Below are 14,847 nucleotides of genomic sequence, written 5' to 3'. Positions count from 1 at the left end.
GTAAGATAATAATTAATAATCTGAGTAATCTCCAGCAAGCAGAGTGAAATGAGCTCCTAAATAGCGTGTTATTCCTCAGACAGACTCAGTCTAAAACGTGTCGCACCTCTGGCACGTCTCTCCAAATATATTGCGCACCGATTCGATTGGGATTATATATTCTGATATCTCACAATGGGTGAGTGTTGTTTGTTGTTTGGCCCAGCGTGTGAACGAGCCTGCTCTTTCCCATGTCAGCTATCGTCGCCATCACTATGAAGCTTCTCTTGGTGGCCTGTCTGGCGCTGATCTCTCTCACGCCGCCGGCCTCCTCGATCCATACTTGTCCTAGCCACCAGAGCTGCGTGGACAAGAAGATCTGCGAGGTGAGCGACGACTCCGGCCGGGGGAAACTGGGCGTGCGGGTCCTTGACCTCAGCTGTGGCCCCAGCCAAGTGTGCTGCGATAAAGCGCAGCTGGAGAGCTACTATATCGAGATTGAGTACCGCAAACAGCGCCAGGGAAATCCCTGGCTCTTCACAACTACGACGACCACGACGACTATTACTGCCAAGGCGGACGAGGGCTACAAAAGCTGTGGCCTGCTAAAGGAATGTGTGCCACGGCACCTCTGCAAGACCGGAGTAGTCAACGAGGACGGACGGTACATCATCAAGGCGCGCATAAATGAGGACAGCAACTTTGGCTGTCGCTCCGTGGAGCAGTGCTGTCCACTGGACGACCAGGTGAGGGGAAACCTCTAAGAAAATGGAAATCAAAGCAAATAACAAACCTTCTTCAGATCGAGGAAGAAAAGAATCCCAACCTGCGCAGCGTCCAGGACTTTCAGTTCAAGGGCTGCGGTTATAGCAATCCGCGGGGCCTGTACTACACGCTGGATGGCTACAACGACAACGAGTCCATCTTCGGCGAGTTCCCCTGGATGATCGCACTGATGGACATGGAGGGGAACTTCATCTGTGGCGGCACCCTGATTCACCCTCAGCTGGTGCTGACCAGTGCCCACAACGTGGCCAACTACACCGAGGACTCGCTGCTGGCGCGGGCCGGCGACTGGGACCTCAACACACAGACTGAGCGGCTTCCCTACCAGATGCGCCGGATTAGTCGCATGCATCGCCATGAGAACTTCAATAAGCTGACCTTCTACAACGACATCGCCCTTCTGGTCCTGGAGCGACCCTTCCAGCTGGCCCCGCACATCCAGCCGGTTTGCCTGCCGCCGCCGGAGTCGCCGCAGCTGTCAGAGCAACTGGAGCGGGCGCAGTGCCTGGCCACAGGATGGGGGCACAGCAACAGCTCGTCCCGCACCATGGAGCACTTGCTAAAGCGCATTGTCCTGCCCGTGGTTGACCACGAGTCCTGCCAGCGTCTGCTGCGTCTCACTGTCCTGGGTCGTCGCTACCGCCTTCACGACAGCTTCATCTGTGCCGGCGGTGTGAAGGGCAGGGACACATGCAAGGGCGACGGCGGCTCTCCACTGTTCTGCATGATGCCGGGGCAGCCGGATCGCTATCAGCTAGCCGGGATTGTGTCCTGGGGCATTGAGTGCGCCGAGAAGGATGTGCCGGCGGCCTATGCGAATGTGGCCTACCTGCGGAGCTGGATCGATGAGAAAATGGTGGAGTGTGGCTTCCCGCCGAGTGAAAATGTTTGAGATCAGAGGAAATTTATAGCAAAAGCGATCAAGTATACATTATAATTATTTTCAGAGTTGTTGTCAATAATATATTTTATTTGATTTTTGTCTACCACACAAGACCCTTAAGAAACTAAACTTTACAGAGATCAAAAATAGCTTTTAGTGCCAGTTTTTGGATGTCTAAAAGTATACTACAGACAATATGTATAACATAGATTAATAATTAATCAAAACTTCAAAAGCTTCTCCTGTTCAGCAATCCAATTTTATTCCCAAGACAAGTTCGGAGTCACGCTGTTAGGTTTGTCTGCCCGTAAGAACGTTTAAGCCAAATTGAGTGGCGGCATTGGGAATGGAAAATGGAAATTTATGGCGGAGCAGGTGAAAGTGCCGCCCCCAAGCCACCCATCTAACCGTTCAATGCAAGATTTATGTGTGCAGCTTAGGCCGCCGATTCCGATGGCAAATAGAGGTCTGCCGAGCTGAGGGCTTGGCTTGGCTTGAAATGAAATGAATTCACTTACTAGCTTTTGCTCTCGTCTGGCCAATTTGCATTGTTAATTGGCCCGGGGATAAGTTCAAAAAACCACAACGAGCAATCAACTAATCCCACTGACTCAGTCAATTACGATGGACTACATATAGTTTACAGCTCGCTGTCTTTGGTTTGTTTATTTTGACAGAAGCTAAAAAGCCGCAGAGATTCATTTGCAATGCAAAAACCCAATTAGAGAGTCGCTTTTTCTCCAATGCCACGTTTTCCGGCTAATAAGCAAATTATCTAAGAAGGTTCTTGGAAGAGAAAAACGGTAACTAGGCTCAGGGGACAGCAGTGGCAACGAGGGGACTCTGAATTAAATGAAATTAGGGAAACAGTACAGGGAACTACTTTTAAATCGAAACCGATTTAAAGCCTTGTGGAGAACCTACGCTAAATTTTGCACTAGGCCAAGCATAAAAAATTGAGATATCGGCAGCTAACTGACTCACTGACTGGTTGACTGATTGCTCATACGCACCGTTGCCGCCGAAACTGCACAGCCTGTCCCTGCTGCTGCTGCGCCAAGCTATCTGCTGGATTTCAATAACCCTGCCTGGCAGTAGCTGATGCTACTGTTTCATGGGATTTTGTCAGCGCTTTTATGGAGCTACAAATCAAAATTTGTTGGACCCCGCACACACACATAAATCACACACTGCGACGGCATGAATCTCTCTTGGATCCCTAAACATACATACATATATAGAAAAATGGAAACAAACAAAATTGTCACAGGGATACAGTATTATTTTCTAAGCATTTTGCTTGGGCCAAAAACTCTGCGTACCTGTGTGTGCCATAATTAAGAATTCAATTTAAACTTTGGCAACTTTTCCGAGAGGGTGAGAGAGCCAGGCATCAGGTGGCTCTCACTGCGGCCGTGTTAAGTAAAAAAGCCGCAACATCATTACGCTCCTACATTTGCATGCAGCTGGCTTTCACGAAAACTTCTCCCCGCACACGAGGCAAAAACAGGAGCAGAGCAAAAAACTCACACGGCCCACGTGGCGTATGAGCAATGAAATGCATCTGCGCTGAGGCGAGTCCCATATGCCGCTGCTTCTGCTTTCGCTGTGTCTTAAAATGTGCTGGCTTGATTAAAGGTTAAATATTCCGTAATTAGTGAGGGTTTTTTCATTTATAATTTTTTAACATTAACTAAGAAATTCGCTTAACTTCCTTAACAAAGTCCCAATTTGGCTTCTGGTATGGACTATACACTAACGGATACGATGGGTAAGAGAGTCTAGGAAGTGACACGCCGGCCAAGAACGGATCGGACATCCTTGGTGAAGCGCAAAGCATCGAGGAATGGCAGTAGCTTCAGCAGCTCCTTGTCGTCAGGATCGTAGATGAAGGACTTTATAGGCAGGGCGTTGTTGGGGAAATAGAGGTAGGCGTTCGGTGAGTTGTCGATGATAAACACGCCCCTCAGGTCCTCGCTGACCAGAGTCAGGTCCTTTGTGAACAGAGCCGTGGTGGAGTGACAGTGCTGGCGGTAAAGACGGCGCGTCAGCATCTCCCGGCCTCCATCCAGAAGATCCACCACCTTGGAGGCATAGACCTCCAGGCTGGCCGTGTAGATGACCAGGTCATACCACTTGGACACTAAACTTAAAAACTTGTCCACATGAGGCCGCTTGAAGACCCGAAAGGGAATGGTGGAGTTGGCATCGATGGTGACGTCGATTTGGTAGTCGGGCACTGCCCTCTCAGGTATCTGACCGCAGCCTACTTGATCCTGCGTCTCTGGATCTGTGTAACAGGAGTGAACCAGAGTCTCATCCAAGTCCAGCACCAGAGTCTTCCGGCCCACCGTCTGCAGTCGCCGAAGGGAGGCATGCGAAGGGGGCACCTCCTTGTATGCATCACCTGCCCGGCCGGAGAAAAAGCTCCTGTATATCTTGTCCAAGAGGTGGGCAAATAGATGCTTGAAGTGGTTGCCCAGGTTGGCGAATAGGACGAGAATGCGGTGGGTATTGGTCGGTCCAGTACCGTATGGGGTGCCCTGGGGGTCGTGGACCAGAGAATAGGCCATCTGATCGGGAGAAGCTAGCTTTTCTATATGCGCCGAGTGTGTGGACAGCGGGCTGACCATCGTTTCCAATTCGCCGGAAAGCGAATTGATAAACTAAGCGGCTGATCAACTCCTTCCTCTCTTACATATACATGGAACTAAACTATATAAACTATGATTTTTTTCAACCGAATAAGTAGCGTCAATGGTTTCAGAAAAACTAATCGGTTTACCTTAACACTTCATGACTCTAGATCCATCGGTTGACTAGATGCTAAATACGCTTATGAAATCCATAGATCCTTGAGTACATTTTGCTTAACTTTTGTTTACATTGAGTTCTAGCCTTGAGTTTTATAATGAGAAAAGGTCAATGGGAATGGCAATGGGAACAGCTAAGGGCAAAAAGTATGTTGCTATTTTCTGCCGCATTTGGTATCCTACATTAGACTCAAGTTGAGTCACTCAACTTTCTCGTATTTCCCCATATATTCCTCGTACTTTGATTTTCAGTTTTGAGGATGCCTTGAAGACGGGTTTTAAGTTTATGTATTCCAGCATAGGCGTTACGTTTACAATCCATTGCCATGAAGCTACTGCTCTTCACACCTCTGCACTGATGAAGCGGTTAAGTCAAATGTGAGACAGCGCTAATTGCCAGCATACCGCAGACACGAAGCCAAGACTCTTGGCAGCCGATTCATTAGCCTACAACAAGGACACGTAGCCGGGTCCAAAAGGATATGCAGGCCCGGACGGAAGGTGACCTACAACTACTACAATGGGCAGCAAACAAGAGCAGTTCCCCTGTGCACCCCGGCATTAATTAGGGCTTGCATAATTCACCAGTACAGCTGTAAATGTAAACTGTTGGCTCTCGCACTGTCCGGCTTCCGCTTGGGCCAACGCGGCGTATACGCAACCCATCCACTGGCTAATTGAGTTATAATGCTAAGCGGCAATTTACGGCCAGTAGCATTAGCCTCCAGACGCTCTCCAGACATAAATCAGCAGGCAATGCCCCGCCGACTTGCCACTGCAGTTACTTAATATGTAGTAGCTCGTAGTCGCTCTCTGTAAATACATGGTCCTGGTCCAGTGCCTGAAATATTTTCCATTTAGCCAACTGACAACGGCAGCACAAAGTTTTACGGCGGAAATAACTAGCTGCAGTGCTGCAAAGTGCAACTGCAACTGCAACTGCAGCGGCAACGGCAACTAGCAACTTGCAACTTGCAAGTGAGCTGCAATGTGAAATATGTTTGGCGTTTTCGTGGTATATTTTTATGTTTATTAAGAAAAATGATGAGGTTTCTCCTTCCTTTGCCCCTTCAACCGCAGCGCTTATAAAACTTGTTATAAATAGTTTGTGAAAACTTTTGATGTCTGGGTAATAAAGAAAATAAAATATATATATACCCAGGAAGACATTTACAATGGAGCCAGTCATGATTTTTCAAATTTAAAATCATAGATTACTCGCACGTTCCGCCGATACAACACGATTTATGGAAGCCAATGGAAAAAGTTCCAGTTGATAAGGCGAAGAACAGCGGTGTTAATAAATAAATTCATTCAGTAAACAGGGGCTTGTCTTATGGCTGAAATCTATAGGAATGAAAACAAACAAGAAAAGAAGCTAACTTCGGCACACCGAAGTTTGTATACCCTTGCAGATTGGTTTTGATGTTTATATTATAAATTTAAATGCTGAAAACACTCACAAAACAGAGTTTCATTACATTTTACCTATACTTATACTGGCATGACACTGCCGCATTAATTAGAGACTTCATTAAAGATTTGACAGCGCAATAGCGTTTTACACAAGTGCGAGCAAGACGACTATATGGCGCTCTAATGCATTAGAATAATGCATTAGCTACTTCATTGCCGCGATAATCGATAGATCTACATAAAATATACCAGATACTCGATAACAAAATACGGGTTTAATGAAGAAAATTGTAATTGAAAAATGTATTAGCCAGTTCATTGACAGTATGGTCTCACAATGAGAATTTTATTTTTATATCATTTCGCTGGTTTTTTGAACTGAAAAAATATTAGAAAATTAGGAAAAATAATATGTTTTGCGAGGGCAAGGTTCTTACGCTGTAAAATTAATTTAAAATTTTTTTTGGTAATAATTTAAAAAAATTTAAGCCTTATAGGTTAAAAACATAAATTTAAAGGATTCTGCATTTATTTATGCAAGAATACTTCGACGAGGAATTCAGAAATTCATAGTAATACGCCTCGAATGGCGGCCGTTTGTTTTGTTTACCTTTTACGGTCGGTGTGACCGTAGTCGTATTACCAAAATAATCCAAGCAAAATTCAAGCCAAATTACACAAAATTACACATATAGTGGTCTCTTTCAAGGTTCTAATGAAGTAGCTAATTAATGAAAACTGCATTAGTGTATCATATGGGCATTATTATGTTTACAGTTTGACAGTTACAGTTTTACATTCCCAGCTTTACATTTTCTCTACATTTACCGATCGTTTATATGGCAGCTATATGATATAGTTGTCCGATTTTCATAAAATTTTTAACAAAATTCTGAAATAATAAAAGAAGCTTATATCTAAAAGTAGATAAGAATATGTTGAAAAACAACGAAGTTATAATTTTTTTCCTATTCATTTTCCGATCGTTCCTATGGCAGCTATAAGATATAGTCGTCCGATTTTCATAAAAATTTTACCAAAATTCTGGAAAAATATAAAATGACTATATCTCAAAAATGATGCAAAAATATTGAAAAACAGCCAAGTTAAATTTTTTTTTTTTTAATTTATCGAACATTTGTATGGGAGCTATATGATATAGTCGTCCGATCCGGCCCGTTCCGACATATATAGCAGTGAGAGTATATAGAAGACTCTATGCAAAGTTTCATTCAGATAGCTTTAAAACTGAGGGACTAGTTTGCGTAGAAACGGACAGACGGACGGACGGACAGACGGACGGACAGACGGACGGACAGACGGACAGACGGACAGACGGACAGACGGACATGGCTAGATCGACTCGGCTGTTGATGCTGATCAAGAATATATATACTTTATAGGGTCGGAAACGTCTCCTTCACTGCGTTGCAAACTTCTGACTGAAATTATAATACCCTGCAGGGGTATAATAAAATTGCTTTTTCTATAATGAAATGCCAATCCGCTGACCGATATATCATGCCAGCTTAAAATCAATTTCACATCATTCTCTGCCAATACTGAATGCCATTCTGCACTTGAGCTTTAAATATTTGATGACTTTCACACCGAATCAGGGAATCAGGGGAACAGGACCTGGCCAATGAATTCCTTTGCTCGTTTTTGCCTCAATTCGGCACTGGAAGTCTATGTAAAAACGTGAGGGAAAATGCAAAACAATTTGGTAACAAGCAAAATGCATCAAATCGCATGACTCTCCTGCTGCCGAAGGGAAATCTCGAGTGGCGAAAGGAGAGAAACCAAAGCTGCTGCAAAAACATGTCACATTAAGTGCACAGATGGAGGCGGATAGCGGATGGAAGATGGACACATGGACGGAAGTCTAAGGGAGCTAGCTGAGTGCTTTTATTGCTGCCGGAATGCTGCGTGGCATTTGCCTTTGAAGTTGGAGCTGCCACTTGGCTTCCGCTTCGCCCTCTTTTTTTCTCTTGCGCACAGTCCTTGTTTATGCAATTGTACTTAAATCTAATGGTTATGTTATAGCTGCAGTTGGGAAAAAATGCCGGAATCAAGTGAAATTTGCATTTGGCAGGACTGAGTTGCACAGAAAAAGCAATCATAAAATATAAGAGTTATTTAATTTAAGATTTTTTAGCACTTTCTAGTTGGTGACTAGCTGCTATTGCTAGTGGTTCTTAATATCTTATCCTTTGGCATTACTGAGCCGCAAATCGGCGCTCTTTCAGGACACCAATCTCCAGCGACTTTAGCCCTAATTAACGAGATGCCTTCCCCGTCGTTGCACATCGGTCGAGGTTTCCCTTCATTATGCAACAAGCTCTTTTTTATGCTCGAGTGTCGGGTCAGGACAGTTTGCCAGGAGTGTCTACTCCGCTGCATTTCAATGGACGACTGTCAGTTCGTTTTCTCGTTTGCCGACGCCTTTGGAGGGCATTTCCCTTGGCAATGTTTTAATTATGATACTTCATTAACTTAATTAGTCTGTGCGTTGGCAGCAGCGGCAATCTCTACCTCCGATTATGGTGGAAAATGCAGACCGAACTTTGGGAATTCAACTTGAAAATGCATTAAACTCTGCACAGTTAGAGTTCCCAATTAAATATACTTAATGTCTCAGTAAAATTTTAACATTTTGGGGCTGTAAAATTTCCTATCAATCAAACTGGTTTCAATATACTGTCCACGGACAGATCGTGAATGACCTCCCACTCCGCACAAATGACGAAGAGCATGAAGAGTAGGAAAATGCACCACAGAAAAACTCCGGCGGACCGACGGGCATGAAAGTCGTAGGTGATGGACCACCATAGCGTGGTCGCAATAGTTATAACCAGGAAATAATAACAGATTTCACCGTGCTCGCCGAACACCCACGAGGCGGCGTCCACCTGGCGAACTCTCTTGTTGAATATGAAGGCCACACTCATGCTGACCACAATAGCTGAAATAAAGGAATTATTCTGGATATGATTGAAACAACATTGAAACCACGTTAATACCAAAAACAGGACCACCTATGATGGCGGCAAAGGCCATCCGTCCGTAGCCCTGCAGAGTCAGGTGCGAGTTGGCTATCATATCCGGCGTGGCATTCGATATCGCTCCAATGGTGACGGCCATAAAGTTCTCCGACAGATCAAAGACAATGCCCACAATCTCGGAGAGCACCTCCAACTCGGTGGCCGCTATCCATATGGTTGTGATAGAACTGAAAAAGGTGAGCAAGGCGAAGAGCTAAAAAGAATACCATGAGACCTGTATCAAAGACCGAGCACCGAGGGCCTACCAGGTGATAGCAAGGCGGCACATCCGTTCGCGAATGGAGGAAAATCGCAATAGCCAGCGGAAGCGTCAGACATGGTGACCACATGGATATACTGAGATTGAGGGTTATGTACCACGTATGGTACTTGCTGGACACCGCGGCTGGAGGTGACCCGGGTAGGACATTAGATGCTTTGCCTCTGGACTCACACATACCTACAATGCACCAGAGTGATGACCACAAACGGATTCAGCACAATCTGCAAGCAGTTGAGCAGCTTGCTCCAGCCATGCTTGTCCTTCTCAAAGTCCACCACGGGAATGAAGACCAGCAGTAAGAGCACCAGAGGACTCCGGATGATTAGGAAGAAGCGCTGACAGCAACCACCCAGCTCCCACGCCTCTCCGTCAATGGGATTCAGGGACTCGAGAAACTCGCGGAAGAGCATAAGGTTCTTCGGATTCTCCGAATTGTACAGATACGTTCGATTCTTCTCGACGTCAACGGTCTCGGGAGGATCCCTCTGTTTTGGGGTAACGAAGTAGCCAGCATGGGTCGCTTCGATAAAGTGACTTCCCGACGCCGTAGAGCGACGGTACTTAGTGGTGTCATGGATGGGGAGTTCGTCGTCCACCTCCCACGAAGTCAGTTTTCCCATCCTGGCCGCGTACTCGTTTTGTGGTATAGTTGGTAGACTCTTCATTTCCTCGAGTTCCCTTCGAAGCTCTGGGGGGTGGACATTGATTAGGGTTCTTCTTAATATTCATTTAGCTTACTCTTCATGGAGTAACGCATTATGACGAGATCGATGACATTTACGGTTACATAGACAACATACACGAAGATCAGACCTTTGGGGTAGGTAATTTAGAATTTTGTAGCTGTGATGTAAATGGAACTTACCTATGCTCTCCCACATGGTCACAGTTCCAGGCCCACCCCTGACCATCACATAACGCAGAACCTCCACACCGAGTAGCAGGAACAAAAGGTCCCGCACCGTACAGTGTCCGTTTATTTTAAAAGGCCTTAGGAAGCACACTGCGCCGCCGCTGAGGAGTATTATGGCCAGGGCATTGCCCACCGCTATGGTGAAGATAGGGGCATCGGCTCGCACGGGCATCAGATTGGCAATTATGTCTGGACACGAGTTGCCGAAGGCCAGGAAGGTGACACCCGCTAGATACTCGTTCATATGCAGCTTCCAGCTGACTATCTTCAACACGGGCGCAAAGCTGCAAGCTCGCAGGTGAATGAATACCTGTCAGTCGAAGATAGCCAGCAACTTACAAGGTACTGATATTGTAGGACATCACCCACAGGAACACCACGCAGATGAGCAGGAATAGGCACATCAACAGGATCTCTGTCGTTTTGTTGTCAATGTCAATGTAGCAGTACATCATGCGGAAGTAGTTGAAAAAGTTAATAATACGCTTGCAGTCATGGGCTCTCTTGGCCATCATGCAGCGCATGGAGTAGGGCAGCCGCATCACAGCCACACAGCTTATCTGTCGAAAGGAAGGACAAAGGACTAAATGTAACAGAACTTTCTAATTAAATACCAGTCGCTCACGTTCATAAAGAAGTTCTCAAATTCATAGTCAAGCTGAGTGAAATTCCACTTGGATCCTCTGGTGCGCAGCCTCATGATAAACCCCTATAATATATTTTAAAGAATCACTTAAAATATTGACGAAAATTGGAAGGCCAACTTAATGAATATAATGAATATAATGAATGTAGTAAATGTAGTAAATGCTAGTCTTTTACCGGGTCAGACCATATTCTCTTTTCCTGTGCCATTAAAGCCCCAAGAAATGATAGAAAGGTAGACACACATTTGCCAGCCAATGTGTCGGCCGAAGCTTCCATTGATAATTAGCCACCTTAATCAGTTTTGGAATAAATCAACATCAGCAGATTGCGACGGCGTCAGCCGGGAGGGTCTTCCCCTAATAAGAATCTAAGCAGGTGCCGCTTATGAGGGTTGTAAATCAGCCCCAAATGTCCGATAAGCCGTAGTATTATTTTGGATCTCGGTTCCCTATATAAGCACCGCGCGACACCTCAATCTCCATCAAGTGATCGTCAACTATTACAGCTGGTAATCATGGTTTCCAAAGTGGCTCTACTTCTCACCGTCCTGGTCTGCAGCCAGTACATGGCCCAGGGAGTCTACGTCGTCTCCAAGGCGGAGTGGGGCGGTCGCGGCGCCAAGTGGACCGTCGGCCTGGGCAACTACCTGAGCTACGCCATCATCCACCACACCGCCGGCTCCTACTGCGAGACCCGCGCCCAGTGCAACGCCGTCCTGCAGAGCGTCCAGAGCTACCACATGGACTCCCTGGGCTGGCCCGATATCGGCTACAACTTTCTGATCGGCGGAGATGGCAACGTGTACGAGGGTCGTGGCTGGAACAACATGGGCGCCCATGCCGCTGAGTGGAATCCCTACAGCATCGGCATCAGCTTCCTGGGCAACTACAACTGGGACACTTTGGAGCCGAACATGATCTCCGCCGCCAAGCAGCTGCTGCAGGACGCCGTCAACCGCGGCCAGCTCAGCTCCGGCTACATCCTGTACGGCCATCGTCAGGTCAGCGCCACCGAGTGCCCCGGCACCCACATCTGGAACGAGATCCGCGGCTGGTCCCACTGGTCCGGTTAAAGCCTTGTTTCTTCCTCAATAAAAACACACGATCAGAATTAAAAAATATAATAGCATGCAAGGTTTTATTGATCCAAAAAACGGCTTGTGGGTCGTGGATTAGCTTTTCATTCGGATAACCATGTCTTCGGTAAAGTCGTGGATCAAGTTCAGCTCTATAAAAGTTACGTAGATGAGGAAGATCCCGAACAAGCACCACAAAAAGACCCCGCCGGAGCGGCGGGCGTGAAAGTCAAAGATCCAGCACCACGATATCGTGGTCCAGATTGCCAGCAACAGGAATACGTAGAGGGTCTCGCCGAAGTCTCCGAACATATCCGAATGATCCAGCTTTTTTTGTGCAAACTGTGTTCCAATGTTGCTTACGAGGTCTGCGGGAGAGCCACAAAATGTTGTATTCAAATATCATATATTGGGGCGACAGATATGGAAATTCAGGGCCTTACCGAACACTATGCCGCCAATGATGCCGCCAAAGGCCATCTTCCCGAACCCTTTCTTAGAGAGACGGGTGTAGGTGATCATATCCGGCAGCGCATTAGACAACGCGTTGAAGGTGACGATCATGTAGTTGGGCGATAAGTGAAATACGATGCCAATTATGGAGACGATCACCTCCATTTCCCAGGCGCAAACCCAGACAACAGTGATCACGCTGATAATGTTGGCAGCAGCAAAAACCTTGAAAGCAGAAGTGGAAATGGAATTAAAGTAGGAATCGAAGTGGGAAGCCTCGCTGGGCCCAGTATATTGTTCGTCTTACGATATGGTAGGGGGGCGGGATATCCGTTCGCGAGTGGCAAAATACAATTAACGACAGCGGCACTGTTACCGCCAAGGACCAATAAGCATATTCATAATTAAAAGTAATTAACCAACTTGTACCATGAGTTGAACCAAACATTGCTGAAAAGAGATAGTGATTTAGGTTAATCGTAAGTGACAATATATCCTGTTTCAGAATAACGCACTTTCCAACAGCATGAGGACCCAAAAGGGATTTATAACTATCTGCAAGCAGTTGAGTAACTTGCTCCAGCCATGCTTGATCTGAGCATAGTTCACTTTTGGGATCGCCAGACGCAAGATGAACGAGACAGGCGCCGTAAGGATGATTTTTAACCGTCCGAATTTGCCACTCAACGACCACTGGTCTTTATCAATGGGATTGAGTTCTTGGAAGAACTCGGTGAACAGAAAACGATTCCGCGGATTGTTAATGCTGTGCAGGACCTTTCTGTTGCTCACCGCGTTCACCTCCTTCGGCTCAACCAAAGGCTTCGGTGTGACATAGACGCCGGCGCGAAAAATTCCATAGCGGGTTTTCATTCGTAGTAGCTGGACGTCGTCGTCCACTTCAAGATCGGTTAATGTAATAACCTTATCGTACATTTTTTTTTCCATCTGCGGCGAGTTCGGCTCATTTCTCAGGAAGTGGATTTCGCGTCGGAGTTCAGCAGGGAATTAAAAACATTAAACATTGTCTAGTATGTATATTTCAACCACTTACTTCTTATATTGTGACGCGTAAGGATAAAATCGAATATATTTACAGCCAGGTATATTGGGTATATAGAAAGTATCACTAACCACGATAAATAGATACTAATTCTTTTTAGTTTGTTCATTAGGTTTACTCACCAGCGGCCTTTATCCAGTTGGTTAGTGCAGTTATGTCCAGAAAGAGGCGGATTAGCTCAAGAAGAAATATCACAAAGAGGAAATCGCGAAAAACATTGGAACCGCTCATCTTGAACGGCATTATAAAGCAGATCGCTCCACCGCTCAGACATATGGAAGTCAGGGCAGTGGACATGGCTATGTTCAGGGTGGGAGACCCCGCCCGCACTGGCGATAAACTAAGCAGGACATCGTTAGTGGAATTGGCCACGCCCACCAGTATTACACCGGCCAAGTACTCGTTCAACCGACACCTTATCGCCGCGATTTTCAGAGCGGGTAAATAGCTGTGGAAATTCATATGGATCAGATATGCACAAAAGGTTTATATGGTTCACGGACGCCAACTCACTATTCGTTGATGGACAAAAAAACTACACATAAAAGTAGCATATAGATCAGGCTATATAAACCCATCATGTATATCTCATTCTTATTGTTGCGTACTCTGAAATCGCAATACATCAACTGAAAGTAGTTGATGATATTTGTGTATCTATTGCAGTGCGGAAGTTTTCGGGCCATTTCGCAGCGACCTGTATAAGATATTTTCATCAAAGACAAGCAGCTCATCTGGAAGTCAGGAAAATAGTCACAAATTATAATACACAGTGATCAATTGCACTCACGTTTTCCATAAATTTATTAAACTCCGCCTGCAGTTCTGTAAAGTCCGCAAGTTTCAGACTAAAAATCTGTGAAAATGCACTAGAGGTTACTTACCTTCCTTCATGATGAAAATATATTTGTATTTTGGTTTACTGTTCAAGTAACAAGGTGACAGGCACAGGAAACCGTACTAAGATGTTAACACATTTATAAAATGGGCTTTATGAAAATGGGAAGATTATATCATATATGTAGATGTGGGGAAAATGTAATGATGTGAATGTTAAACTGTATCTGTAAAACTGTAAAGGGAAATGTAATACAAGTTTGTATTTTAAATTTTTGAAACCCCAAATATACCAATTTTATACCATTTCAAAATGAACTTTTATCAAAACCAAATTAATGTAGAATCGTGGTCATAAGTATTTTGACATAAATAAAATAACTGTATTTTATTTGTCTAAAAAGCATTAGAACAATTTATTTATAATAGAGTAATAAAAAAAAACTAGAACAAATATTACATTTCATTTTAAATCCTATACAAAAAATACAAATTCATTAAAGTGGGATGCCGAAGTTCGATTTTTTTAAAGTAGAAAGTAGAAATTAATATAAAACAAGAAAGGAAGCTAACTTCGGCACGCCGAAGTTTGTATACCCTTGCAGATTGGTTTTGATGTTTATATTATAGATATAAATGTTGAAAACACTCACA

At 45.0% G+C, this 14,847-nt stretch overlaps 5 protein-coding genes across 9 annotated transcripts; 2 read left to right on the top strand and 3 right to left on the bottom strand.

The window, feature by feature from the left end:
* The first annotated feature begins 63 nt into the window (after window positions 1–63).
* Window positions 64–1,713, top strand: LOC108078505 (phenoloxidase-activating factor 2). Its single transcript, XM_017172407.3, has 3 exons — window positions 64–178; window positions 238–725; window positions 782–1,713. The coding sequence occupies exons 1-3, from the start codon at window positions 175–177 to the stop codon at window positions 1,655–1,657; spliced, it is 1,368 nt and encodes a 455-aa protein (XP_017027896.1). The 5' UTR covers window positions 64–174; the 3' UTR covers window positions 1,658–1,713.
* Window positions 1,714–3,302: 1,589 nt separating this feature from the next.
* Window positions 3,303–4,434, bottom strand: LOC108078508 (CTD nuclear envelope phosphatase 1 homolog). The gene has a single exon (XM_017172411.3). The coding sequence runs from the start codon at window positions 4,279–4,281 to the stop codon at window positions 3,430–3,432; it is 852 nt and encodes a 283-aa protein (XP_017027900.1). The 5' UTR covers window positions 4,282–4,434; the 3' UTR covers window positions 3,303–3,429.
* Window positions 4,435–8,483: 4,049 nt separating this feature from the next.
* LOC108078503 (mitochondrial sodium/calcium exchanger protein) lies at window positions 8,484–10,900 on the bottom strand. Of its 5 annotated transcripts, XM_017172402.3 has the most exons (8): window positions 10,743–10,899; window positions 10,457–10,677; window positions 10,070–10,401; window positions 9,943–10,017; window positions 9,386–9,892; window positions 9,188–9,327; window positions 8,901–9,135; window positions 8,484–8,842 (listed from the first exon to the last, which is right to left on the bottom strand). In XM_017172402.3, the coding sequence occupies exons 1-8, from the start codon at window positions 10,815–10,817 to the stop codon at window positions 8,559–8,561; spliced, it is 1,869 nt and encodes a 622-aa protein (XP_017027891.1). In that variant the 5' UTR covers window positions 10,818–10,899; the 3' UTR covers window positions 8,484–8,558. The 5 variants fall into 5 exon arrangements, with proteins under 5 accessions (XP_017027891.1, XP_017027893.1, XP_017027894.1 ...); XM_017172404.3 differs by lacking the exon at window positions 9,188–9,327 and having other exon boundaries at window positions 8,901–9,109; window positions 9,382–9,892; window positions 10,743–10,900; XM_017172405.3 differs by lacking the exon at window positions 8,484–8,842 and having other exon boundaries at window positions 8,911–9,135; window positions 9,382–9,892.
* Window positions 10,901–11,240: 340 nt separating this feature from the next.
* LOC108078510 (peptidoglycan-recognition protein SC1a-like) lies at window positions 11,241–11,888 on the top strand. Its single transcript, XM_017172412.3, has one exon. It carries the CDS (start codon window positions 11,280–11,282, stop codon window positions 11,835–11,837), a length of 558 nt encoding a protein of 185 aa, XP_017027901.1. The 5' UTR covers window positions 11,241–11,279; the 3' UTR covers window positions 11,838–11,888.
* LOC108078504 (mitochondrial sodium/calcium exchanger protein) lies at window positions 11,876–14,372 on the bottom strand. Its single transcript, XM_017172406.3, has 9 exons — window positions 14,241–14,372; window positions 14,147–14,181; window positions 13,870–14,090; window positions 13,479–13,804; window positions 13,348–13,422; window positions 12,809–13,291; window positions 12,601–12,743; window positions 12,284–12,518; window positions 11,876–12,208 (listed from the first exon to the last, which is right to left on the bottom strand). The coding sequence occupies exons 1-9, from the start codon at window positions 14,248–14,250 to the stop codon at window positions 11,937–11,939; spliced, it is 1,800 nt and encodes a 599-aa protein (XP_017027895.2). The 5' UTR covers window positions 14,251–14,372; the 3' UTR covers window positions 11,876–11,936.
* Between the last annotated feature and the right edge of the window lie 475 nt (window positions 14,373–14,847).

This window comes from Drosophila kikkawai, chromosome 2L (assembly GCF_030179895.1).
Source record: "Drosophila kikkawai strain 14028-0561.14 chromosome 2L, DkikHiC1v2, whole genome shotgun sequence".
NCBI lineage: Eukaryota > Metazoa > Arthropoda > Insecta > Diptera > Drosophilidae > Drosophila > Drosophila kikkawai.
Note: the sequence above shows the minus strand (reverse complement) of the source record. Positions and strands in the feature narration are given on the sequence as shown.

Bases quoted from the DNA above. Each gene is read 5' to 3' on its own strand.
- LOC108078505 (XM_017172407.3), top strand. The intron at 726-781 runs GTGAGGGGAAAC...AACCTTCTTCAG, and splicing joins GCTGTCCACTGGACGACCAG to ATCGAGGAAGAAAAGAATCC.
- LOC108078508 (XM_017172411.3), bottom strand. From the start codon at position 4,281: ATGGTCAGCCCGCTGTCCACACACTCGGCGCATATAGAAAAGCTAGCT.
- LOC108078503 (XM_017172402.3), bottom strand. From the start codon at position 10,817: ATGAGGCTGCGCACCAGAGGATCCAAGTGGAATTTCACTCAGCTTGAC. The intron at 10,678-10,742 runs GTGAGCGACTGG...TCCTTTCGACAG, and splicing joins TTGAGAACTTCTTTATGAAC to ATAAGCTGTGTGGCTGTGAT. The intron at 9,328-9,385 runs GTAGGTATGTGT...GGTCACCTCCAG, and splicing joins GGTCATCACTCTGGTGCATT to CCGCGGTGTCCAGCAAGTAC.
- LOC108078510 (XM_017172412.3), top strand. From the start codon at position 11,280: ATGGTTTCCAAAGTGGCTCTACTTCTCACCGTCCTGGTCTGCAGCCAG.
- LOC108078504 (XM_017172406.3), bottom strand. The intron at 12,519-12,600 runs GTAAGACGAACA...TCTGCTTTCAAG, and splicing joins TCCCGCCCCCCTACCATATC to GTTTTTGCTGCTGCCAACAT. The intron at 12,209-12,283 runs GTAAGGCCCTGA...GCTCTCCCGCAG, and splicing joins CATTGGCGGCATAGTGTTCG to ACCTCGTAAGCAACATTGGA.